The following is a 27,280-nucleotide window of genomic DNA, read 5'->3' on the forward strand; positions in this document are numbered from 1 at the left end:
CGCCCGACAGCTTTGCTTGACGAACCTAACTCATCACTTCAGGCTGTACGAGGATGTGGTGTGCTGCCTGCAGAGGTACCTTTCCGATGCGAGTTTTGCAGCCCGTGTGAAATGTCACTGAACTTCAGCTTCTGTACAATCATGGCTTTGCGTGTCTTGAGTCTCCGGCATGGGAAGCTGCAGCACCGGTGCTGTGTTCGTGGCTCTGTAGGTGCCACATCTGCAGAGCTCGGCGTTGTCTCCCTGCGACCTTTCAGCCAACACCTTTTGGCTCCAGCCTCTCGCTTCGCAGGGGTGATGAGTGCCCGTGCCCCAAGCATGTCTGCGCCCTCCCGCTCCCGACACGCTGCCATGCCCCTTTGCGGGGCTTTGCTGTTCTCCCAGGCGCGGGACCACGTGGCCGGGGCAGCCCTTGGAGCTGGGTCATTTAACCCGACCACGCAGCGCACTGCTGGGGCCACCACTGCGGGCAGAGCTGCCCCTTCCAGCCCTGCAGCTGCCCGGCGCTGCTTGCGGGGTGTATATCAACTACTCCTTGCACCAAGCTTCCCGTTACATTGCTTTTTCTGCAGAGACTGGGATTTTAAGGCTCTTGGAGTATTTTCCCCAGATGGTTTGCTCAGCTTGCGGCCTCAGAGGCAGTGCCTGCCTGCGTGGCCCCCGTTTGCTTGGCCCCACAATGATGCCTCAATGGCAAATCCTCCAGTGGTAAAAATCCTGTGGTGCTCCTTTGCTTCTGCTGCTGGAGGGGCTGGGGTGATGGATGGGGGCTTGGGTGGCAGTGGGTCCTCTGGGTGCAGTGCAGGCTACTGGAATGGCCTAGGGGGCTCATTGCTCTTTGTTTAAGGGAATAATTACAATTTTTGTTAAAAGGCAGCAGCAGCGTAGTCAAAAGGAGGCCCACGTGCTGGGGACGATGCTCTTTCTGCCAGAGCAGGGATGGGAAATCTGGCCGCCTTCAAGGCTACGAAAGGGTTTCGTCTGAAGGAGGTTTGCATAAACCCCCTTGGCTCCCTGAGGGTCTTGCCGTGGGGGGTTGGGTTCCCCTTGCACATCCGCCCTGCAGCACGGTGACCAAGTGTGCCGGGATGAGCTCACCGTTGCCCTGTGCGCATCAAGACACACGCTGAGGTTGTGAGCAGTCTTGACAGTTCGGTTGTGTGGGTTTAGAAACGATAGCAGGGTTGTTGACAGCAAGGTTGCTGGTGGGATAAAAGCTGGTTCTCTGGTGGGGGAAGCTGTGCGCTGCATTATTCTTTATTATTTGTTTACGTTGGACATTCCTGATTCTCACTAGGATTAGGATCTAGTTGGGTGGTATAAAAACACTTACAGAAAATACACGTGGAGTCTATAGTTTAAATAAGATGGGGCAAATAAAAGGAAAAAAATGCCAAGTGCTGTACAGCTGTAAGAAAAATGGGCAGTGAAGATGCTTCCAGACTTCCAGGGTGTAATTTTAGAAATTACCTTCCTGTTGTTCCTGGGTTTTGGTTGGTTTGGTTTTTGCATGGGTTTTTTTTGTTTGGTTTTGTTTTGGTGTTGTTTTGTTTTATTTAAAGATGATGTCACTTTTCATCAGTGTTTTTTGAGTCATGAATATGTCCAAATGTCTAAGGTAAAATTGTTAAATGGATGGTACTTTGTCATCCTGTGTTTTTTTGCAAGTCATGCTATGTACCGCTGCGGAGTTATTTGCATACACAGTTCAGTGCAGAACCACAGAAGGCAGGTTTTCACCCGTGGCAAATATTTGTGTGTTGGAAAACTGTTCACTAAATGACTAGAGTGGAAGCTCTCTGATTTTTATTTCCCTCCCCCCCCGCCCCCCCCCCCCCAACTGTTTTTGCATAATGCTCCTCATTCTCACCAAAATTGCCTTGAAAATCAGTTGTTCTTCTCCCTTACGCTTTGCAACAGAGTAAAAAACAATGTGATCTTGAATTCGGGGGGGGGGGGGGGGGGCAGAGCTGTACCCTTGCTTTCACTAGTGGGGCAAACGTTCAGATGATGAAAACCTTCAGTGAAGTAGCCAGCTGGGCTTGCAGGTGGCCAGTGTGTGCGCTCTGGCCTGTGCTTCAGAGTGGCTTTGCTGAAGGAACAGTGGCTGTAGGGAGAATTAAAGTTACTATTTTTTTTTTTTCTTGAATGGCAGCTGAGTAGCACCTGTCACTTTGTGAGTTATTGGAGTGAGTTAGCAGATATTTGGGAGCCAGGTTGTTAACCTGTACAGCTGTCAACAAGGCAGCGGGATCGGAAGCATAATACATGGTCTTAAAAAGTTATTAGCTTTAAGCAATCTCTGCATCGCTCCTCTGACAGGTCTCTTCCTCTCTGCGATGTGCGCTTGTGTGCTTATTTATTTATTTACTTTTCAGTTGAGAAAAGATAAATAGAGATTTCCAAAATTATGCCTGCGCTGTGCGTGTACGTCAAACTCAGCGTAACCACAGCGACTGCTCGCGCGGGGCTGCTGTGGCAACAGCTGCTTCCCCTGCTCACTCCCACCGCGCTTCTTGCCCGTCAATTGCTTTTATTCAATCCAGGCGTTCGCCTTCAGCCCTGGGCTTGGGCGTGCGTCCAAACATCTCTGCCCACGCAGGGTCCCTGCTCGCTCCCTGGGCCAGGGGGCTAAAATTCTAGGGTAGGACAACTTGCTTGTGGAAGGTTTCTTTCCTTCCTGCTGCTCCTGTGCGTCCTCAGCTGTTTGGTGCCAGTGGCCGCCATGTAGCCCCTCTTCGGTGGTACCTCTGGTTGCAGCGAGGGCTGTTGTTCTGGTGTTGTAATCAGCATCTCCATGAAAGATCTCCAGAGCAGCGCCACGCTGGTAACTGCTTCCAAAGCAGACAGGTATAAGTTCTATTTTTATCTCAGCCCTGAGGTTTTATCTTGCAAAAGACAATGTTTCTAGGTGCCTTTGACTCTGGCACAGTTCTTGCACAGAGCGTCCACGGCTTCTTTTAGATCTTTATACATTTGCTGCCTCTCTTAGTTTCCTGTGAATTACAATCGTTACGGCGAAGCAGGCAGCACAGTTAAGTCACATCATCACTTACTGTATTTGTTTCAGACTCTTTGCATACCAGCCCGGTGCCAGGAAACGTGCTGCAGTCGTTTCCCTCCTTCCCTCCCCAGCAATGCACAGGGTGCCAGGCACTTACAGCGCGAGCTGCTGCCTTCAGCCCTCCCGGTTATTCAGCTGCTGATGGGAGAAGGACCACCTTAGCAGGGGCCTGGTCTCTATTTTATTTTATTTTTTTTATTTATTTATTTATTTTCAGATACGCTTACGCAGGTGCTCAAGGAGTTTGATACAAACAACGCAGGATGTGCTTGTTGTTTGGTTTCAGAAAGGAAATGTTGTACATGCCCGAGCCTTGCAGCTACATCTGTGTGATTGTATCTCACAAAATAAACAGCATTGAGCATGGTCAGCGAGGGGCTAGAGACGTCCTGGGTGAGAGCAGGGTTGTGCTGGGAGGGATTTCTTTATCTATGCCCCAGCTCTAAGAGAAATTGGGAAGGGTTTGGGCTGGCCAGAGCTGCAGCTCTGGTGAGCTCTGTGCCGTGGGAGAGGAGGAGGAGGAAGAGGATGGAGATCTCCCGTGCACCCAGAGCACTGGGGCTGCTCGAAGCACCGCGCCACACCTCTCCCTGCCAGTGTTACACCAAGGGCTCGGCAGACTGAAAGCTAAAACCCAACCGTAATCATTTGAACACGGTCAGTGTGCTAGATCAAGATCTGCCCTCAGGGGCAAAACCTGATAAGCTGAAATAACCCAGCCCCTTCTCCATGCACAGCAGGGGTGTGAGCGTGAGTAACTTTGGCCTTTAAATTAATAGTGCATTTAAATTAATAGAGAGTTTCTCTTCCTTGCTTCAGCTAGGAGGAGAGGAGGCTGGATGGGAGGATTAGCTGGTCTGTGCTGGTTTTGCCTCTTTACAGAGCCACACGTGAAAGGGTTAAGCAGAATTTTGATCTCGGCAATATTTTCATGCTTATACATTCTGTTTCTCATTTCCATGACAAAGATGGTAGGAAGAGCAGAATAAGGTACAGAATCTGCAGAGCAATTTTAAGACTGTAATGAGAACAGAAAATAGTAGGGGTAGAAGAATTGTAATTAGAATATGAAATGGGAAAAAAAATTAATCTATTTCCATGTCAGTCTTAAGACTAAATTCTGCTGCTCCCTGTAGCTTTTCGTGGATGGATTTTTTTTTTGTGTGTGTGTGTGTATGTGAAGAGCTTGAACTCCTTTGCAGGCTCTGAAAGGTCCAGGTAAATGAGTTTAAGTCCTCATTCCTCCCCAATAATGTAATAACAATAATTTTGTGTGCAGCGTTCACAGAAAACCAGCCAGTTTCTTAGATAAATGAATGCTGTCACTTGAATAGTGGCGGCATTCAAGATCTCTCGAGCCTCGAGTACAGGCGAATAAAAGGGGATGCTGGAGATGCTCTTGGGGAGGAGGTCCATGTGGCTGCAGGGGTAAGCGCTGCATGATCACGTACCATAGAAGCACTCAGACACCAAATACTGCCGGGCGGGTGGGACGTCTGCGTGTCCCAAGTCCCTGAGCAAAGCTGTGCCAGCCAGATGAGGTGGTGCAGCACCTGGTCCAGCTAAGCTCTGAGTATCTCCAGGGATGGAGACCACCCAAATGGTGGAAAATGTTTTTCCTAATATCTAATGAGATTACATCTACTCGCAGAACTTCCAACAGCCCACAGGTCAGGGCCATCTTGAGCTCAGCGGTTTGTATTTACTACTCCCCTCTAATTTTATCCAGTTGCTATTCTGGATCCCTCTAGGCCACAGCATCCTGCAGCAAGAGGATTGCTGGATAAAAAACTTCTCTGTAAGGTGTTTAATTCCACTAGATCATGATTTCAGTGGCTGCCTCCTTGGTTTTAAGCTATGAGAATGAGAGAAGAGCCATTCCCTGTTCTAATCACATGAGTTCATGTGCATCTCCGTTTGTCCCTGTGTGTCTATCAGCTCTTTTCCTCGGCCGCATGTGCTGTTCCACACCTGGAGCCTCCCAGAAATTCCCCTCTTGCCTTCTCCTGACTGTACAGATGATAAAATAATGTTTGATCTATAGCTCTTTGTTCTTTTCCTAATTGCTTCTAAAACCTGAACGGCATTTTTGGCATTTGCTGAGGGCTGAGCAGAATTTGGAAGTGAACTCTCCAGAACGAACGCACGGGTTCGGTTCTGGACACTAACAGCTATTTTAAGGCCCATTGTCATGTCTGTATTGTTAGGATTGCTTTTCTCCAGTGCATTACTTTACATTTATTGACATAAAATTTAATCTTCCATTTCCTCACTGCCACTTAGTACTGCGAGAGTCTTAATGCAAAGCCATTCAAAGTAGCTTTTAGTTTTGGCTAGCCTGAATAATTTTTGTCTCATTAATAAACTTCAGTCATTCTAGATCACTTATATTATGAACTAGATAGATTTTATTGCAGATGGACTGTGGACCATGATTCTCCTCTTGCTAAAACCTAATGAGTATCTTTTCCCTGGATGTGAGCAAGAGGACCTTCCCTTTTGCCTCATGACAAGATGGGTTTGGGTTTTAGAGGTTTGTTTTTTTTTGGGGGGGGTGGGAGAGGAACCTTATGAGAAGTCCAGGTGGGGAGATCATTTCACCCTTTCTAGGTACTTGTTGACCCTTCAGCAAACACTCAAGGGCTGCGGGACATGACGCCCTGGTGTTGGGTCTGTGCTGCAGCTCCAGGTGGCTTCACTGAGCAGGTCAGACCTGCTGCACCTTCCCCTCGCTGCTCCTGTTCGCTGTGGAGCAGAGGCAGCAGGCTGTGCACCCCATTTGTCACCTTGTGAGGCTTTAGAGCAGATGGCTGAATGCCTCTTGGCCATGGGGGCTCCTTGGGATTTTGTTGGGTTTGTTTTGTTTTGTTTTTTTTCCTACTGGCCATCCCAGTGTGAGGGCTGCTTGGATGGGCTGTTCCAAGGGAGATGCTCCAGTTTGGGAACACTGAATACTCCCATCAGTGTCTAAGCCAGTACAGATCATTCCTGCCTTTCCCACCTGATTTTAGGTTCTTGACAGTCTGTAGCAGCCCTTGGCACCACCAACTCTGCAGTAGTTTTCCTGCTTCTGGTATGTTTGAGAAATAACTGATATTAGGCTTTTATCCTTTTTGTAAATTGTTCTTACAACAAAGCCACCAACCAAACTACATTTGCTATAAGGTTTTAAGCTTTAAGACTTCTTCTGTATCAATCTGATTTTACGCTGGGATAATACACGAGCGTGCAGAAAGCCCAGCCCCCATGAAGCCCAGGTGACTCTGGCAGATGCTCAGCTGTGCAGCCAGTCGCAGGATGTGCTGCCACTGACACCTGCTGTGGTGGCCTCTCCCTCACAAGGCCATTTGTCCTGGAGCAAATTGCAGCTCGTGGCCAGCCCCTGGGAGTGCCTTGCAGGAGGATCCAGAGCCGGGGGGTGTCATAAATCTATAGCTGAACCCTTGACCTTCTTTGACAGGATCAACTGAAGGGCTATCCAAGCATTTCAGTGGACAAATAAATAATACTAAGTAGATCACTTTGGGCCAGAGGTTGTGTAAAGACCTTAATGGGGAAACCGCAGTTAAAGAGATTAAGCTAACCTCAGCGATGTATTCCCCGAAGAAGCGATGCTAAATTACTCCTATAGGAAATCACAGCGGCAGCTCTGCAGGCAGCAGCGCTGACAGGGGCAGGGATGAAGTGAGTATTTCACAGCCCAGGGATGTGGCAGAGATGTGTGCTGGCAAAGGCAATCCGTGCCAGCATCAGGGGCCGTAGGTTTGGTGACGATGCCCAGTGTGCCCATAGTGCTGAGCCTGGTGTGCCGGGCTGCCTCACACCATGCAGGAGCAGTATCGTGGGGAGGGAGGGCTGGAAGTACCGTGGCCAAAATGCAGCTACAGCAGAATGTGGTTGTGCCACTCAAATAATGCTTCCTTAATAAAAAATATTTGTGGAAAAAACTACTTCTGTAAGGCTTTCTTAAGAAGAGTTATATTTCCACATGGTGGGTAGGGTGCCATCAGAGGCAGATAATAAACCCCAGCAACACGTGGACTGCAATAATTTTTATTTATTCTTTTTTAATGGGGAGTACTAAATATGGCATAGACTGTGTGTGTGCAAGTTTTCTTGTCTCCTAACTTTCATTCACTGAAAACTTTAAGGCACAGCATTACTGTGGGTCGCTCTATGTCTTGATGCTGGTGGTGGCTGAGGTGTAGCTTGTTGGACCCTCAAACTAGCTACACGCCAAGCACCTTCAGTGAAAGGTGATATCCCCAGTGCAACCAGTTTGGGAATGGTGTCCTCAGAAGGGTCCTGCTGCCCATCTCCTGTGTCCTGGCACAAGGAGGCAAAATGGAGAGGCACGTGCCTAAAGCTCTGAGCAGTAGGAATCACTGGAAGCACCTGGTTTGTTCTTCACTGGGCATTTTGTAGTTCCTTGATGATGATGGCTTTTGATTACCTCTGGATTTGCATTAACAGGCTCCAGGTCCTCAGTGGACTTGCAGTTAAGGTGCTCTGGTATAGTACCACAAGCAATGAGTGTTAAAATTTAAGTAAGACTCCTAAAAAAACCAACAAAAACACAAACCCCAAACCCACCACACTTAAAGTAAAATTAAACAAGAAGTTTGGAAGATTTTTGAGATCTTGCAGGTGTCATTGAAGCCATCGCTGGTATGAGTGCTGCTGACATATTTCTTACAGAGTTGAGGTTTACATCTTAGCTCATGACTCTCAGGAAATAAAAGAATGTGATGAGATTTGTAATAAAATTGTACAAGCTGGTAGCGCCATCCCTGAGAAAGTAGCACCTTCTCTGAATCTTGGCAGGAGGTTGTGTTTCTTTCCACTGGGTCCTTCCCAGTTAACAAACATTTATTCTCCATGTTTGCACAGAGCTGGAGATCACACAGCCGCTTTGCTCTGGGGTCTGTCCCAGCTTGCAGCATGAATTTATTTTTCTTATTCATTTTCATCTTACTAACATGGGACCTATATGACCTCTGGGCACATTTACAGGTTTGAAAATAATGTCTGATCCCAAAAATAAGAAACCAAAGTAAGTCTAGAAAAGCAATAAAAATAAATAAAAAGCACTTTGTAGAACATCATCTGAATCCAGCCTGCACTCAGCTCCCTGTATGGGCTGGTATGTGCAGCCTCCACAGCTGCTGTGCCAGCTCCAGCTCCCCTGGAAAGGCCATAGTAAAAGAATTGTATTTTTAAAGCAAAGCACTTTTTACGCAAGGCTAGACTTCAAAAGGTGTTTTCTCATAGAGTAGAACTGTCCTTATATCTCTTGCTTGGACCCAAAAGACATGGTAGCATATCCCATGGAGAGGCGCCCGTCATGGAGGCACAGCTCTGCGTCCGTCACCCAGATGTGCCCGGTCTGAACAGTGGGGACAGCACCCGTGTGCTGATCCATCGGTGCCAGCGAAGGCACCTCCTGTGGCACGAGAGCGGGTCACACCTGTGCTCTCCTTCCTTCGGGCTGGAGTTCATGTCACCTGCAGATGGAGGCAGTTTGCTGGCGTTCATGTGACAGCATGCCTTTACCGCATGGGAGGAAACTGGGCAGTTTGCTCTGAAGGTTTTGTTTGGGTTTTGTGGTTTTTTAATTAATCTGGTGAGTAGAGTTGTTACTGTCCCGCGCATGTTACAGCAGACAAGTCTGAGTTGGGATTTGGCAAAGTGAGGCTTTCTGGGTTCTTTTTGAAGTAGAGATCCCGCATTCTAGTTACGCTTGTGGGCAGCCGTCACTGATGTACGTCACTGCAAGTTAGATAAAAGTGGGTCCAAGTCTCAGATGAAGGAAGAGCAATTAATCACATCTTCCTACCTCTCCTGATTTACCAACTTGGCTGCGCAGGGGTTTCATTTCCCAGGTTTTCCAGTGAACATCACGTCGTGGATGCAAAGCACTACAGGCTGAGAGTGATCTCTGCTCACCTGAGCTTTGTACTCATTTCATGCAGGACAGGCTGAGAATTAGCCACAGCCACTGATTTGTTTAATAGGCTGCTCCTATTAGCCAAAAATAACAAAAATTAAATCATTACAAAAGAGCAAAAGGATGATTAAGAGAACTGCATCCTTTTGAATTAGGCCTTGAAAATGATACCTGCCACTCTGCCTGCACACATCATTCAGTACCGGTTTGATCAATTTGGGGGGCACAGAGGGTGATGAATGGGTGCACCCAGGTCTGGAAGTGCCTGGGAGGCTTGATGGGCAAAAGCAAAAGGGAGGAAGCGTTTGTAGCCAAAGGGAAATACTAAAATGTTTGTTTCTGCCGTGAATCTACCTGGAACGATGGGGCTGATTGTTTTGAAGTGTATTCTGTAGCGAAACAGTAATGAGAAGAGGGAGAGCACATTACTTATCTGCTCTACCTGGCTGGTGTATAAGTGGCAAATGTCTAATTGAAAAAATATCCTGATGGGAGAATTTCTAATAAATTTGTTTGCACCTTCATAGCCTGGAGGAGAGGGGAAAAAAATCCAATCAGCAGTGGGGAAGTTCCAAAGTTTCCATTGCATTTTGAGTCTTGATTTTCAGGCTCGCTGCTCAGCCTGGCAATCAGAAGCACAGTAATTTTGAAGGCAGGATTCATTACAGTTATTATGAAGGATCGAGGGCAGAAGGAAGTGTGGAGCGGAGGTAGGGGAATAGTAGAAAGCCATAAAAAAAAATACATTCTGACGAACAGAATGATACAGAGAAAGCAGAGTGTTTGTCCTGCCCTGGACCTCCCTAGTGAAAGATACTTTTTGTTTTCCAAATGTACATTTCCAGGTGACTTGTTTTCTGGAGAAGAGCTGTTTCAAACCCGTCATAGTCTAGATCTGCAAAATACAGGGATGGAGGAGGTCAAAAGTGAGGTGTGTGTTGCAAGGAAGGGAGATGGATGGATGTGCATCATCTGTGTACTTAAATCTCTCAGAGGGGCAAAGCTTTTACTTAGGAAAGAGATGCTCTTTTCCTGACGTGGAAGTAAATGTTTCTGCAGCACAGATTCTTGACTGGTTCCAGGGATGGACAGAACCATCCCCCCACTGGAATATTTTGTTTGTCTTCAGGGCTCCTTGCTGGAAAGCTCTCGTGCAGCTCCCCTGAAGCATCTCAGTGTGCAGCCGCCAGATGCAAGAGCTTTAAGCGTCCCCGTAGTGCCGCACAGCATGTCTGTGCTGCTGCCCTGGCACAAGGCTCTGGCACTGCAGGTCGGACTGTCAGAAAGGGTCCCACGTCCATGCGGCACCCAGCCTCGGCGTGTCTGCTCAGGCTGCAGGATCCACCTGGTGTTTTCTTGGTGGAATGGTCCCCAAAAGAGCTTGGGAGTGGGACCTGGGGACCATCATTTTTCCTGTTCCAAAAAGATGGGCTCCCCAAACCCACGCTACCCACGCTACCGCCCATGTCAAGCCAGAGACCGACTTCTGCCGCAGAGCTTGGGTCCCACTGCCGCAGGGCTGAGCATCTCCCCCAAACTGTGCCGCCTCTCCTGCAAATTCAGCCTTTTCTGCTGAGAACTGGGGGTGGGCAGAGGGTGCTTGGGCTGTAGAGCTGACCGAGTCTCCATGCCTGGAAGCACGGCAGCTCCAGCTGGAAGCGTGTTAGCAGGAGCTGGCTCTGCCGGCGATCATTTTACAGGTGGAGGGAAATTCAGTTTAAAGCAAAGAGCGCCTGGCTGGCTTCTGGGAGAGCTGCTTGTCCCAGCGAGCTCCTCGGGCTGCTGGTGCTCCCTGCATCCCGCCAGCTCCTGCCTCACTGATGGCTTTAACGAACTCCTGCATTTGCGCAGGGATCTCCTCCCACCCTGCTGCGGCTGCTATTGCTATTAGTTAATAAGTGTCACAATACCTGCTCTAATTTTACTGCTTTTAATTGGTTTGCTCTTCTACCCCAGAGGATAGTTTGGCAATTAGAGGGTGTCTGACACGGAGCAGAGCTGTTACCCCCCCTTGGCTTTACTAACTCTGCTGACTTTTTAATAGCTAATCCTGTATCACTTTGAGAAATGGAAGTGTAATTAATAGTCTACACTGAAAATCTTCACCTGGTTTTCTTTAGATTTCTCTTTTATTTTTCTTAATACAACCCCTTTCTGTTAAGACCTAACTGGTATCAGCTTCGTATCAGAAAACGAGAGGACGTGCACGGGGTGAACAACCTCCAATTCATCATCCGGCTTGTAAGGGCAAGAGGGTTGCCTCTTCGCCTTGTTAAGTACATGGTGTCATTCACAGCTGGTACCTTCATCCTTGCCTCAGGAGTGTTTTATGGCATAGCCCATTTTATTGCCGTAATTAATTTGTGAACTTAGCCTTGAGAACTGCCCCAGCCATACTTAGAGCCAGTGACTATCCTGGAGGGCTTTTTTCCTTCGTTTGGAATTGGAGCAAGTGAAAAGCTCCCGTTGTAGCTAATTAATGAGAAGAGTTTTGCAGTACCCCATGGGGATTTTGTAGCCTAATAAGTGGATTAGCAGCATGGAACCGGGTGAAGGGGGCAGGCGTGTTTGCAGGAGCCGTGGGGGCGCAGGGAAGGCGCTGCGCTCAGGCTGCCTGCCCCTCGCCCAGCCGTGGGGCAGAGCCCTGGCAGAGCCGGCAGGGGACCGGGAGATGGGGCAGATGTGCCTTCTTGCAGCCAGGGTTTGCAAACGGCAGCAAACTGTCAGGGTGGGGAATCAGGCTTTTCATAGAGACCCCCTCATGTATGGTCCAGAGTGGCTTTCTGCATCGCTGCTGTAGGTTTGTTTCGATGGTTAAGGAACATATTGGTGTCTGGAAGAGCACTGAATGGGAACTGCCTGTCTGGAAATTTCCATCAATGGAAGTTGGCTTTTTAAAGCCAATTGATGCGCTAGTAGGAATTTTAGCAAGAACTTCATCTGGGTGATCTTTCTGCTGGGTATATCTGTGGTTTTGCACGTTTGGCTTATTTGTTTGGAGTGATTCATTCATTATTTTGTGGGAAAAATAACATAAACATGCTATGTTACCGAGTTCTGTTGCAATAACCGTGACGTACGTGTGCTCATACATGCTCAAAAGCTTTAAAGGAACAGTTCAGGATTTTTTGGGGGGAATTTTGGCTCTTTACGTGAAGAACCAGGAAAATATTTGAGATGTGCATGACCCTGGTGTGCAGATGGCATTTCACTAACTTTCTTTTTGTCTTTCTAGTTTGATGGCGAGAACATGTACATGGGAATGAATGACAACGCCCAGGAGTTTCTATCGGCAAATCAGGTAGGTGTTGATTTGCTTGGGTGGGCAGCATGGTGAGATTTTCTAGGGGACCTAGGCTATGTCCGAGCACAAATTCTAGGTGTTCTCTGTGAATCAGCACTTCTGACCACGGAGGAGGTCAGAGCTGTAACCCAGCTGCTGCCGAGGAGCAGCAGCCGATGCAGTTGGTACGCAGAGAGGGATGCGCTTGCATATGGGGGCTCAGCTTAGCTGTAGCTTTCCAACAAGACTGAAAAGCTTTGCCTCAGCATCCTTCACTCAAAATGAAGATGCAGTTGCTGTTTCTGGACACGGTGAAGTTTCCAAGTATTGTGTGTAGTTCAGGTGTCTCCTTCCCTCGTGTAGAGTATTTCCTGTAGCTAAATAGATTAACAGTTAGCTGGCTCGGGGAGAAAAAGGAATCAAAGGTTTCCTGTTTTGGAGTTAGAAAGCCACACGTGGAGGACCAGAATAGAAGTGCTCATGTCTTGCAGGTGCCAGAGCCTTCAGGGCTCTCTCTGGGCTTGGATACACATGAAACAGGCATGTGCATTCAGTGCAGCCCTAAACATGCATAAAATTAAGCCCGTGCTTAGGTCCTGCTGGGAGGTGAGGACTTCAGCACATGCTTACCTGTCCTCCTGACCAGGAGATGAGAGCTTGTCCCACCTGCATCCCCCTGCAGTGGCCCGGCATCATTAGAGCACACTGGGGACTTGGTGCATCTTTGAAGTGCCTGATGCCGCACCCTCAGGGAGATGCATCTCATCACATCCAGCTGCCTTGCGAGGGAAACTGCAAGGTCATTGCTAATATTTATCAGTGTTCCATTTTTGGGTTGTGTTAGGCCATTTCGTTGTGGGGCCCCACTGACCACAGACCCATGCATTGTGAGCTCTGCAGGACTATGGTGCATGAAGGTGATGCGTTGCAAAGTTTGAAAGGCAGGTGTGTGTGATGATTTCCATCCAACCCACGATGCTGCCGGCTTCCTATTGCCCTGGACCTGGTGTGTGTGGCCCGGGGCAAGGTTATGGTGTGCTTCTGGGGTTTGGTACTTACCGCAGCATCACTATGAATTACAAGTCTAGTGAGTCATCCGTGGTGTATCTAACTCATATACCAGTGGTGATTAAAATATATGCATATTAAACTGAAAACAGGCTGAAAACCTGTTGTTTGCCTTCTTAGAGTGCAGCAGTGTGTTGACTCGTTGCTCGGGAGAATTATTCCTCCTCTGGCTTTCTAAGGCAGCGTGCAAAGCCAGCACCACCGAGGCGTGGGGAGAGGGCAGCTCTCATTCGAGAAGGACTTACAGAAGGTGGGGAAGGAACTGCAAACTGTGTGCTATGGAGTGATTCAGCAGAAACAAACATGTAGTCAATCAGCAACAGTGTGTCGTTGATCATTAGATCCAGAAGTTGCCAGAGGTTGAGTAAATACAGAAAAGAATGGGGTGACCCCAAGCTGGGGCAGGGGGTCAGCCCTGTCCCCAGCCCCACGTTCCCCAGGGCTGTGCAGAGCCTACAAGCAAGTGGTGGAAGCTGACGGGGGCAGCTGTCTTGGGTACTCTGCCTTCAAAAGTTGCCCAAGGGACAGCTATTTCACAGCCTCATCAGGAAGGGCTGGCAGCACTGCCTCAGTGACCAGCCACGTTCCCTGGCCATGATGTGCCTGTGGAATCGGACTCAGCTGGGGCTGAACCGTGGCCAACGTGAACCATTTGTGTTTCCTCCTCTACATCGATAGAACTCACCTCACAGCCCCTGTCGCATCCCGCTTCCCCCAGGGGTGGGCAGCTGGAGGGAAATGAGGAGTGATGCTGTGGGGTGGGGAATGGGTACTGCACCACGATGAAGGAGGAGGAGGGCTGACTTCCCAGTAAAACCAGAGGCTACCGTGTGGTGGAGAATTCATGTACTGTTTGAACCTGGGAGAAGGATAAACCAAACCGGCTTAGGTCGCTGTAACCAGGGAAATAGAGTTTACTCTTTGTTTATTCTCTGTTTATTTGTTGACCTTTATTTCCTATTTTGAAATAGCAGTTAAGGGTGAAAAGGGAGGAAGTATCTGTCTCTTGGCAGAGGGTGGGCAGGGGGCAGGCACCCCCCGATATAGGGATGGGTTTGTGCATGGGAGCTGTGCTGCTGCTTTATCTCCTGGAGCAAAACCTCTGTGGGAGGTGGGGACTGACATGGAAAATGGATGGGGGAGTCTCATCTCGTCTTGCACCTCCAGTTCCCCTCTTGTGCTGCTATGCTTGGGACAGTCAGAGGAGCTGGCAGTGGGACCAAGGGGTGCAAGGGCACGGGGTGGCACCCAGGGCTCTGCCAGGGTGGGTGCCCCCTTGGGATGCTGCAGTGGCTCTCCATAACCTTGCCCGGGGGGCAGGAGGGGAGCAGGGAGGGAGGGTGAAGATCCCAATTCATGCTCTGCAAGGATGTTAGTGGTGGTTCACACCCAGCGTGAGCTTTGGCCGAGGAGGACAGGGAGCAGCCTTCCTCCCTCACGCTCATTAGTTCATCGTCTCCCTTTATTTACCTACACATCAGCACTTGTTTACCAGAGAGGGCTTTATAGCACCAGTCATGACGTTATTACTAATAACACAACTCCTCTATTTAAATGGGGGTTCCAGATGTTTTTTTATTGTTTGCTAAACCTGTGGTAACCTGAACGAGTACGTTAAACAGCGGGACCATGGTTTCACGATCTTGCTTGTGAGGCCACTAAATCACCTGCCTCTAGATGCCTGTGCGGCACATGTGGGATATCGCTCAGCCCTTGGGATCACTGGGGACGAACACAAATCATACACACTAATTACTGAAGCCATCGCACTGCAATAGATGGGTCTGGTGGGTTGGGTTTTTTTCCCCTATTTTTGTCTTAAACTGGTTGCACCGGGCACCATTCGGTACCTGCAGCTCTCAGTACAGACACAGCTTCACGCTGAGCCCAGCTCCGGCGCAGGGGCTGGGATGTGCAGCATGGATGGTGGGAAATCTCAGCTTCATGTCGCCTGTTTTAGGGCATGCTTGTGTATTTACCTCAGCTTTGTGCTACATGGTGAGCTCCCCTGGTACCAGCACGCTTGTGATGGCCTGGGGTGGACCATCACGATGAAATCCCCCAGACCTGCGGGAGCCCCTCCGTGCTCGAGGTGGGTGGGAAGGGCTGGGAGAGCAAGAAATACATCTCTGTGTGTGGCCTTATTTGAGCTGGAAAATTTTAGGGGTCCACAAATAGAAGTTGTTCAATAGTCTTTGTTACAGGAAATTCTGTATTGCCTTGCGATTTTTCTTTCAAAATACCTAGGAGGAGTTAGGTAGAAAGCAGAATTCAGTTTATCACCTCTCCCCCCCACCACAGGGTTTAAATGGCTCCTGGCTGTCAGTGCAATGCTTTACACTCTCTGCCCAGAGATCTAGCAACTGCTTAAGCTCTTGAATCATCCTTTCCCATCACACAGACAAGATTATTCTCATTTTACAACTGGAGTAACAGAGACAGTGCAGTTAGGGCAGCTCCTGTGATGAGCAAGTCCTTGGACAGCACCACAGCGCTGCAGCACCCTGACATCTGCCTTATCTCAGCCCCTTGTGCGGTTTTTGATCCTAAAGATCTTCTGCAGTATTTCATGGCAAAGTGTGGTAAAGCCAAGACCGAGGTCGCCTTGCCTGTCCTTCATCGTTCCCTATGCTGCAGAGCTGCTAACCTGGGGAGGAGAAGAAAAAAAACCCACCCAAACCCCTCAAAAAAAACCCCAAACACAGTCTGAAACAGCTGAAAGATGGCTGATCCGCTCTTTCCCCTCATCTTACTCAATGGAATTGCTTATGTGCTCTTGGCTGCATTTCTTGCCATCCCAAAAGGGGTTGGTCTCAGCTGAGAACAAGATGCAGAAATATAGGAGCCTAAAACATAATGAGAGCACTGACAGATCCAGACTCCCAGCAGCACAGCCTGCTTGGGGAAAATAATTCCTCTTGTTCCATCAAATAGGAGGGACATCTGACCCCAGAAGTGAGTCAAATGTGAAATGTAATTCAACCCCCAACAGGGGCCAGAGTATAAATGCAACTTGACATCTGATCAAACCATTGCGGACATTTGACCCGTGAGATGAGTGAGGTATCTGTTGTGCCTCATGAAGTCAGCAGAGCATCATTCCTCACCCCTGTCAGTTTTCTTTCTTTTTTTCCATCCCTCCCCAAAGATGAGGAATTAAGTAATGCAGAAATCCCAAGGAATGGACAGATTACCAACCATATGATGTACTCCAGAAAATGAGTGAAAACGCAGTGGTGCTGTTAAAAGAAATAAAAACACCTGCAAAATCAGTAAGAAAAGGCATTTATTAAGATCTTTGTGATAGGGAGAGTAACCCCAGGAAAGGCGAAGGTTGGGAAATTCCTCACGTAGCTGGACAGGAATGAGGTTGGTTTTGTTTGGCATCGAGACTTCTGCACTTGCAGGAAGAGTCCGCAGGTGCTTTATAAACATGAATTAACTACGCCTGGGAATACCCTGCGAGAAGGTATCGTTATCCCATGTTACGGGTGAATAAACGCAGGAAATCCCTTGCTGGGGATGATGCAGGGTGTGGGGACAGCTGGGCCCTGGCATGGGTGTGGGGAGAGCTGTCCCTCATCTTGTTGGGAGCTGGGATGTGACTGTGCCCAGTCTGTGGGAGAGACCTTGTGGAAAGCCTCAGGGGAGCGTTTGCCACATTCCTCCCTCCAGGGCACGTCTCTGTGCGCACCTTCGAAGGAGGAAAGAGCTGATTGCTGATGGCTCTGCCTGATCCCAGGGGCTTTCAGTGCACAGCCTATTCCAGCTGAGCAACGTGCCTGTTGCTGTACCAACAAGTTAATTTGTGTGACTCCTCGTGCAAATGCTGTTATACATCAGTGCAGTTTATTCTGGCCAGGGAGATGCACCAGCCTAAGCAACTCTCTGCTTTTGTAACTGAGAGCACAAATAGGAGTACACTGCTTTAACTGTGAGCGTTGAAAATGTGACAGTTAAATTGACAAAAAGTTATTTGCACACCATTTCCTCCTCCTAATGCTAGTCCTATACGATGCTCTCGCCGGCACACTCGTGCTGCCCATCTGTGTATCGAAAATGTCAGGTCTTGGCTGCAAGGAACCACATCTGTCCTGTAGTCATGTGGGGGGGCTGCAGGTTTGCACGGCAGCAGTGCAAAAGCGTAGTCTCACCCAGCCCTGGGGAGACACCTGATGTCAGCGACCTGCAGAGCAGCAAAGAGGGCTTTAGTTTGGGCTGCGTGCGTTGGGTTAACTCATGGATGGAGCTGCTCACATTTATGCTGCTGAGAAAGTAGATCCATGGGCGTAGACGTGTTTGTACTGGCAACACATGCATAAAATAGAAGGTGAGTTTTTCTCTGGCTGTGTGCAAACCAGCAGGAGCTCAGCTGAGTGTGGAGGTTATACCGATGCACCAAGGGAAATGGAGTTAAGAGAGATTGTATTTGTCACGTGCGCATGCACATATACAGCATCTGTCTTCAAATGTGTGCCTGTATAAATATTAACGTAGGGTTGTACATACCTTCCCCTTTCTGCATGCATGAAATCCATCTGCGTATGTATCCATGTGCTTGGATGTGTATAAATCAACATTTGTCCACTGTATCTATTGCCCTTTATCTGTTTATCTCCATACATCTTCAAGCTCGGGTCTGTATTAGCCATAATAGATACAGTAAGTCGCTGATCTGGTGGGTCAAATGGTCAGGGCTCTTTGATCAGCCGTCAGGATACATTACCACCAGGGCCTCCGGTGGGGCTTGAATTACAACTTACATTTGACTCATTTCTGGGGTCAAAACGTCCCTCTTATTTGATCGAATGACAGAAATTGTATAATTTGTATATATCCCTGAGCCATATGTGCTCTGAGTGCCACTCTAATGTGTTTTATAAAGGCACAGCTGTCTTGGTGACTTATTTTAAATGGGATTTTGAAGTAGTGTTCTTGCCATTTAATGTCCTCATTCAGGGTTACACAAGGTTTATCAAATAATAAATAACATTTAGAACATTCATTTTAGCATAACAATGGGTTTGCTAGTTATAAGGAACTGGACAGTACAATAAAGCTGTGTTTGGTAAATAAGCAATAATGTAGAAAGCAAGCAATAGCATAATTAGAAATTAATTATGGTGCAGGAAGCTGTGGATACCTTGCTCCCATTCTGCTAACGCTCCAGACAAGACAGAGCTCATCTTGGCAGCTTCTGCTATAAAATGTGCCATTAAACCTTGTCAAAATACTGGCAGACGTGTTGTCCTCCCACCTCCTGGGCCTCCCACTAATCTCAACTGAATTGCATCAGAACGTCAGCAGCTGATAAAATAAACCAGGGGCTGGGGCAGCTCCGTGCAGTGCCAGTGCAGGGGTCCCCTTTCCCGCGGGGGACCACGGAACCCAGATGCCACCACTGCAGTCCTGAAGTGGCCGTGGAGCCCCAGGCAGTGTGAGGGCAGTCCGGCGCTGTGAACGAAGACGTGGCTTATCCTCCCCCTCTCCTTGCTCCTTCCTTATTAGTAGGAAGCTGTAAACCAGGACCGACAGCGACGTGGTGGTGGTAGAGATGCTCTGTTGCTGGCAGTGAAGCAACAGCGTGCGATTGCTTGGGCGTAACGTTCTCATGTTGGTTGGTCCCTGACCTACCAGGACGTGTGAATTTGGAGGAGTTTCCAGCAGTTTGTTTGTCCCCGAAACTCATAAGGTGCAGCAGGTTGCTCATGGTCACCGCAGCCACTGCCTCAGACCTGGCTTTGCTCCAGAAGAAAGACTGGAAGTGAATCAGGAGACCATATACGTGGCTGAGTGATACCTTAGGATGACCTTTCTCTCAAGTCTTGTCATAGTAAAGGCTGCACAGCAGACTGGGGGAGGAAAAATTAGAGCCCACCGTGAGGTTGTTATTCATGCCATTCCCACTCAAGCCCCCGATGAACTTTTGTGCCTCTAAGGAGTCTGATTGGTCTTTGCATATGAAGAAACATGTTTGTTTTAACTTTGAGGAGACATGTCTCGGGGTCTTCATAATCTTTTGATTTTGGCTATTGATGGACTTGATCTATTGATCACAGGAACAGATGATAGTCAGAGGATGGTCAGCATTAGAGAAAATCACTGATATAAGTAGGTTTAAAAAGGGGAGAACGTGTCCCCCAGGCATGGAGGGCTCTGATGCTCCTGAATTTCCAGTGGTCTTGTGCTCCTTGGGCTTCACTCTCTTGCCTCTGTACAGCACCCTGGTCTGTTCCAGTCTGCGAACAGGCTGTATTTTTGGAGTCTAAAGTCAACCACAAGAGGGGCAGAGTGCCTTAAAGTAAAAAACTGATGACCCCCCAATCATTTTACAATGAGGCAAATATTGCTAGAGCAGATGTATAGATGGATGTATACAGAAAGCCCCTTGTGAATGGAAGTGAGAGCTTTATACCGACTCGGAGCTGAAAGGGGGTTAATCAGAGTTTGGCAGTACAGTGGAAGCCAGGAGTGCACGCTGCAGCAGGCACCCATGCTAAGATAGAGATTTTGCTCTCTCCCTGCTGTTCTTTGAGTAGTACTATATAATTTCATATGTTGTGCTAGAGAATAAAAAATAGAGGGGAGACATTGATAGATATTAAATGCCTTTCTCAGCTTACAATTCAGGAAGAATCTCATGTACTATTTTAGAATGAACAATAGTGTGTTACATGTCATTTATTATAATCAGGAGCTAATGGAAACCCTTCCAGGCGGGGTTTTGGAGGCAAGCACAACTACAGCTGATGATCCAGGCTTGTGAATTTTGCATGAACTCCCATGTGACCGTGAAATTTTTGAAAGGTGCAGTCAGGAAGTGATTCCTATAACTTAGTCATAGCAAGAGAAGCTTCTGTTGCTGGTGGAGGGTCGGCTGTAGTGCTTAAATAAAATAATAACAAAATCCTTTGGTATTACAAGCAGAACGAACATCATCTTCAGCACCTGGTTACAAAGGACTCCTAAGTTTTTAACAAGGGTGTTTGAAAACGGTCACCAAGCATCACAGAGTGAAAAGCTAATGTAAGTGAGCAGTTCCTAGACCAGAATGGATAGTCTCTGTTTGTATTGCATTTACTCTGAGGCAAAACCAAACAGTCTCATGCAGCTGAAGCTGTCTGTCAGGTGGCACAGGGCACCTTGTAGGGACAGAAAACTGAAATTGTCGCTGTGGCTGAATTTCACATGTAGGCATTTCATCAAGGAACTAAGGTTCCTGAACAGATTCAGGTTTAGGGGCAAAGGCAGGAGGGAGAAGATGCTTCTTGGGTGCATCGGAGCAGAGGTCGGAAAAGCAGAGAAATAAATAGCAGACACTGTGGCTGGCAGCCTGGGCTAGGCACAGCATCCACTGCTCCTCCAGGGTCTTCCAGGTGACCGCAGCCAGCTGTGCCCTAGGGTCAGTCCAAGCAGCAATCTTTCCTTCTCTTTCCCATCTTTCCCAGGTTTTTTGGGATCTTGATCAGCTCAGAGATTGTTTTTGATGCAATGGTGAAGAGCATCTGTATTAAGCAGCACTCCTGACTGTAGCCCTCAGCCTGCAAGGTGTGTGATCAAACTGTGCCCGAGGACCTTCAAACAGAACTCTGGTTTCTTTTCTGGTGAAGAAGTCTGTAAGCAGTGAAACACTTAAAAATAATAAAAAAACCCCAGTCATTGCAGGAGAGGCAGCACAGCTCTAGGCCATTGTCCATCTGCCCAAGGGCTGGGGAGGTGGTGGGTACCCAGGGGCTGGCAGAGAGAGGGCAGAAGCAGGACGATGTGTATCCCGCTGAGAAACAGCATCTGCTGCGTCTTGATCCAAAGTCTTACATACAGAAAATACTGATAACCAAAATGAGTTGTGATAGAGGGTTGGACATGGGTGTTTCTTGGTGCCAAAATGCCATGATGCCCACCACTGGGGCTGAAGAAAATGTGGACCCGAGATTCCAGAAATGCTCCCTGTGTGCTGGAGGCTGACAGAGATGGAGTAACTGGGACTGCTTCAGAGCACTGTGGGGCACAGCTGAGATCCAGTCAGACTAAATATGGGATCTACTGGTGCGCGTGGTGACTCCTCTGTCGTGAGGGTGCATGGGCTGACTGTCCAGCAATGCTGATGAGCTTGTAAAGCCAATGCCTCAAAATAGCAACAAAATAGAGGAAGGTGGTGTGCCCTATCCTTTAGCCAACAAAGTGTCGCTTTATCAAAGGTTTTCCACTGTGCTCAACAGTCCTGTAAAGGGACTGCACGTGGTGCACGCAGAGCTGCTGCCTCTGATGGCCAGCATGGCCCAGGGCAAGGTGGAGACCTACGGGAGGGGACCTGGGGCAGCTCTGGAGGGGAGCGGGTCACCTTCGCAGCATAGGTATCACGTTAATGTGGTGCTTATGTGTGCTGGTCGTGCCCCTGTGGTCAGCTGCCATTGCTCCTGGGAAGGTGCTGGGTTGTCCTTGAGTGGTGGCTGTCACTTCAGACAAAGGCAATCCCAGAGCTTTTACACACAAGCTGTTTCTGCCTTCAGATCCTCCAGCTCCTCGCACTGTGCTAATTCCTCACCACTTGTCTCCTGAATTACCTGCTGTGACACAGTGTGACTGGGAGCCAGGTCTTTATGTGCTAACGATTGATGCTGAGCTCTGATAACGCGATAACATCGCTATCGGTTTGCTGTGACGAGTGGGATTTTCTACTGCATCCTGTTGGGGGTTTGGGTTTGGCTCCTGCAGAGGTTGGTTTGCTTCTGTGATGGACCTCTGGGGAGTGGCTTTGGCAAACTGTGTCTGTGGAAATGTAGCACTGTGGGCCACAGGAATATGGAAAAAAACCCACCAAAACCAACAACCAAAACCACAAAAAAAACCCCAGCCTGTTGCTCCTGGGATTTCCTTTCCTAACTGATTGATTACTTCTCATCGGAGTCCCAGCCCGAGCTGGTGTTTGGGTCTGCTGTCACAGCAGAGTGATTAACTGGGGAGCCACTTACTTCCAGCAAGAAAGCACCGTATTCCACTATAGAGTTTGGATGAAGGCCTGTGCAGAAGGGGAGACCCCTCCACAGCCTCGGCTGGCTGCAGAACACACCCTTGGCTCCATGTCGGCTCTGGGGCTGCCCTGGGTGCGTGCAGGGCTGGGCTTCGCTCCAGCCCCACAGTGGCCTGACCCACTCAGCAGAGCATCCTGGGGCTCTGCAGGTGCTGGAGGATGATGAGGGTTATGTATCCTTAGTGTGCTGAGTGTGGCCATCGAGCTCCTTACCCTCGGAGTCAGGCATTGACTTCCAACCTCTACTCACCCGTGCGGTTGGTCAGAGCGCTGGACCCAAACTGGTGTCCAGCAGTGCTGTGGCAGCTTGCCTGCAAGCGGGAGGTGGTACCCATCCCTCATGGTCCGAACAGATTGGTGGGACCTCACGGGGAGCCCTTGAGAATGGGATGGCTTGATGCCTGCATGCAACAGGATGCTTGCATTAGCTCTTCTGCTTTTGCTCCAGGATTTGTACAGCAGAGCCCTGGGCATCCCCCTTCTTCAAGCCTGAGCGGCTCAGTGTGGGTGAGGCTGGCAGGTACCCAGGCGGGGGAGTGTGGGTGCTGTGGGTACCCAGGAGGGGAACACAGGACGCGGGAGAGGGAGTGTGCTGATGCAGGTAACCAGGGAGAAGGCGGTGTGGGTACTGCAGGCGGGGAGCTGCACTGCAGTTACTCAGGGAGGGGAGCATGCATGCCACCAGTCCTCTGTGGTGCTGCTTCTTTGGGAAAGTCTTGGATCTTTCCCTGTCAGGTGGTGCACCAGGGCAGGCTGGTCGGAGCAATGATGGGAACCAAAAATCACAGGCAGTTAGGGATGCACTGGTCTTTCACAGGGAGGTGTGCTCTGGCCCTGGACCCAGCTGAAGGATCGCTATCACAGCAGTCTTAGCTCCTTCCAGCAGTGCGAAAGGTGGCAGAGCTGTCCCAGAGCTCTACATTTGCCCCATGCACCCATCACCCCTGTCGTGGTTCTGTCGAGGACTGTACTGGGTCTCGCTCGTCTGCTTTCATTACCAGCAGCCTCTGAGCAAGCCTGAAATAAATTTATCTCGAACTAGGAAATCCATCAGCAGCCATCAAAAGTGTCTGGGCTGATGCTGTATAGCCCAGGTCTATACATCTGTGTACATGTAAAGGGCAAAATATGACTTGGCTTTTATTACTTTAATTAAAACATGAGTGAAGAGTATGAGATTCATATTAAATTGTATTTTCCTGGCTGCTGTGAGAAGGAGCTAACTGATCTGATTACCATGAAGATTACAAACTATCAAAGTGAAAAAGAGCTTTTTGCTAGTATTTCATATTAAACCTTCAAACATAACACTTTAAGAATAATTATAGTTGTATTACTGGAAAATGATTCATGAATTCTGAATAAATATAAGACCCTTAAAGGGAAATGTTCCAAGACCACAGTTTTCATTCCAATCTGATGAAATTTAGTATCATTTTGCAGCTGTAGAATAAAATGAAAAAAAATATGTACATAGACTGTATTGAGTATATGTCAGACTAAACTAATGAGATTTTTTTCATCAACTCTGAGCACGCACACAGACAAATGGAATAGCCATTCTCATTTTCTGTAATAGAAAGCACTGAAAGAGAAGGCAGAAAGGATCTTACTGCTCACAAGTCTTTATTCTACCCTTCATTGTTAAATAATATATTTTAAGTTCTCATATCTCGACTGCAGAATGTTTGAACTGACATTAATGGGTATATAAGAGAAAAGAGTGAGCTTAAAAAAAAAAAGTGAGGAAGGGCTAGGATTGGGACCTTTATTAGTATTCCCAGTGGGCTGTAATAAAGATACTTTTCACACAATACAGTGAATGTTTACAGCAGACAATTTAGTTTCCTTCCAACAATTATGAGAGAAATTGAATCTCAGGAAATGTTAGTTTTCTCTAAAATTAGACATAACAATAAAGATAGCCCTGAAAGTTTATTAAGGAGGGAAGAAAAAAAAAAATTAAGCCATCAGTCTCTGGAAGACAATTTAGCAAATTTATTTTAAGAATTCCAGATGACTTCTAAACAAAACCAGATACCTGTGTGGCGCTGGGGGCTCATGCTCCCCACACCAGGCTTGGAGCTGGTGGCTGCTTTTCTCGTGAGGAGTAGGTTTTTTCACAGGCTTCAGCAATTCCTAGTGCATTTTGCACAAATACACAAAAGATGCTTGTTTTCACCCCAGACCTGGCTGGAGGAGGATGCCGTCACTTCTGCAAGCAAATGGGGCACAAGATAGTAGCAGGTCTTGCTCTTCTGCTCACAGGTCAGGATGCTGCAAGCTGGGGAGCCCATACCGGTATCCAAAAGAAGTGTGTGGTCCTCACCTGCCCACCCCTCCCGAGGCAGGTTTCCCTGCACTGTAGGGGAAACATGATTTACATCAAAAGTAGCAAAGCTGTAGGAGCCCCATTTCATAAAACCAGCAGGATGTTCACTCACCCGAGTGTTAGAAAGTGGAAAGCTGTGTATTTTTGCATGAATATTTGCATGCCTTCTCACAGGTGCAGTTAACACTGATGCTTGTGCAAATGCAATGTTTCATCCACCCCCCCATGCAGGCACAGAGCTCTGTGTGCAGTCACATATGGCTTTGCATGCACAAAGGACTAGTCAGCAAAACAACCAGTTAGCTCAGGCCTTTAAGTTTTTGCTGAGGAAAGTGGTCGTGAAATGTCCACAGGGGAGCTGCAGGGAAAGGGTGGGAGTTACTGGGCACTTGAATGCAACTGCAGGAATGAATTTATCGTGTTCACACCGAGATGCTGGGGATCAAAAAAGGAAAGCCCCTCTGTAAAACGCAGGAAACTCTGAAGCTCTATGAGCAGCTCATGCTGTGGTAGTTTATTTTGAAACAATGCAATTTGAACACAAAGTGTAGTTTTTCTACTTGCCTTGGTCTCCAGATTTCTGCATTGAGGATTGCTGCAACATCCAAATTAGATGCTAGAGACACCTACTCTTTTCTACTTGTGTGTTTTTTCTTTTGCCCATGCAATCCTTGATTGCTGACTTTTGCTTCACTCTGTCCCAGTCTGGAAGGGGATTCCTGTTATTTGATATCAAGAATAGGGATGGGAGGAGAAATGGTGAAAGCCAATGCAGCTTAGCTTGCAGCCAAACTTCTCAAGTAATCTTCCTCAAAAGTATCTGCCCCATTCTGATCATATTTGGGGATAGACCAGGATGATGCTTTTTGGTAACACCAAGTAGGGCTCTTGAGGTACCGAGTTTGGTACCACTGTTATAATTAGAAGTGCTCGGTTCTGAGTCGTGACAGGTTTGTGGAAATGTCTAGACTTTGTGTGGGCTTGGATTCGAAAGATGGCAGCTGAAGCCCTTGAGTATGCTGAGCAAATGTAAATTTTTACCATGGAATTGATGTTTTGGCTTTGTTACCTGCAGCCGTGTTGTGCTGAGAACCTCCCCTGCCTCTTCATTAGCATCTCTTTCTCATTTTGGCTCTTCCACTTCTGCCCATTTTCCTCGGAACCATTAAAGTTCTACCTGGCATGTTGTAAACTAGTAAAAATAATAGAAAAACCTGTCTAGCTGCTTAACGAATAAAGCGTTTCTGTTGATTTGGCCACTGGGTAGCTGGGACTGGTTTTCTTTGGATGCAGCTACTAATGGAGTGCCTCCCGCTTCATGCCTTGTGTGTTGGGTTTGGTCCCTCATGGTCACACGATGAAGGTCATGCCGGTGTTGGTATGAGCCCTCTTGCACCTCCATCTCCTCTGCAAAGCTCTTTCCTGTGTCAGCAAAGGCTCTCCATTGCCTCTAGAGCTGCCAGTGCCTACAACAGTCCCTTCTCACTGCCAGCATTGAAGGTGATCCCTGCTCCTGGCTGTGACCAGCAGATTGGTGTGCTGGCTGTCCTTCCTGATGGAGGGTTGTCATTACTTTAGGCAAACATTGCTATTTCGATTGTTAATCTGATGGTTTTCCTTTTTGCCTTCCTCCTGAAAGGATGGTACCTACTTGAGCTATTCATTTTGTCCAGGTTGCTTAATGCTTTAGAAGGTATTTGGTGAGTCTCTGTGATTCAGGACATGGATGAGCCCCTCACAGCAATGGGTGTGTTCCTGCCTTTTTTTAGATACCATACGTAAGCTTGTTTTAATTAAAGAAAAAAAAAATGTTAAAATTGTTAAAGATAAAATCTGTTTGTTTCCCAAAATTCACATATTGGAGGCCTAAGGCTGAGATTTTCACGCCTCTGCTGGGGATTTGGATACTTGGCTGTGCACCATGTTACAGTTCTCACAATTTTGTCATGAGTCTCTTGGTGCTTCGTGGTTTCCCTAACAGCCCGGCACCTTTGTGCTCTTGTGACGTGACAGCTTTTGCTTTGGAGAAGCGAGTAAAAGAATAAAATCCTTGCACTCATGGTTATGAGGGAAGCATGCATGTAATTGTGGCAGTCAGCAGCTCAGTAAATGCAAAGTGGGTAGGAGAGGTCCCGGCTGATTATCTTGACATCTCATGGACTGGGAGGGTTGGCACCTTGATGATTTTTGCATATGTAGGGTCTGCAAGAAGTGAGGCGTCCTGATCCCGTAGGTAATCTGTAATATCTCCTTCGACCAACGGAAACCAGGTCACGCTGAGCCGCAGGCAGACCTTGCCTGCCCTGGCTGTGGAGGCAGCGCTGCCCAAACCCAGCCACTGAGGCTGCAACCGGGTCGATGCTTTTGCCGTCTCTTCTCAGGGTTTACTTTGGCAAAGCTGACTCAGAGCTATCTGGTTTTGGCATTTCTCCTGCATGCTGGAGCCAGATTCTGGGGCTGAGGGTCTTAGGGATAATGTGGGAGGCTGATTTATCATGCTGGTGACTTCAGTTAATTTCCTTTTCCCATTTTGGCAACTTCCTGGCAGTCTGAAA

General features: G+C 48.0%; 1 protein-coding gene across 7 annotated transcripts in view; it reads left to right on the forward strand.

Moving 5' to 3' along the window:
- Positions 1–27,280, forward strand: part of TOX2 (TOX high mobility group box family member 2) — a 150,657-nt gene that overhangs the window by 48,448 nt on the left and 74,929 nt on the right. For 6 of the 7 annotated variants that reach the window (XM_055813953.1, XM_027783131.2, XM_055813957.1 and 3 more), the window contains exon 2: positions 12,247–12,312. In XM_055813953.1, the coding sequence (XP_055669928.1) occupies positions 12,247–12,312 (66 nt within the window). Of the gene's footprint in view, positions 1–3,683; positions 3,815–12,246; positions 12,313–27,280 lie in introns of those variants that run through there. The other variant, XM_055813955.1, reaches the window with a different exon arrangement.

The sequence above is a fragment of the Falco peregrinus genome, chromosome 9 (assembly GCF_023634155.1).
Source record: "Falco peregrinus isolate bFalPer1 chromosome 9, bFalPer1.pri, whole genome shotgun sequence".
NCBI classification, from domain to species: Eukaryota; Metazoa; Chordata; class Aves; order Falconiformes; family Falconidae; genus Falco; species Falco peregrinus.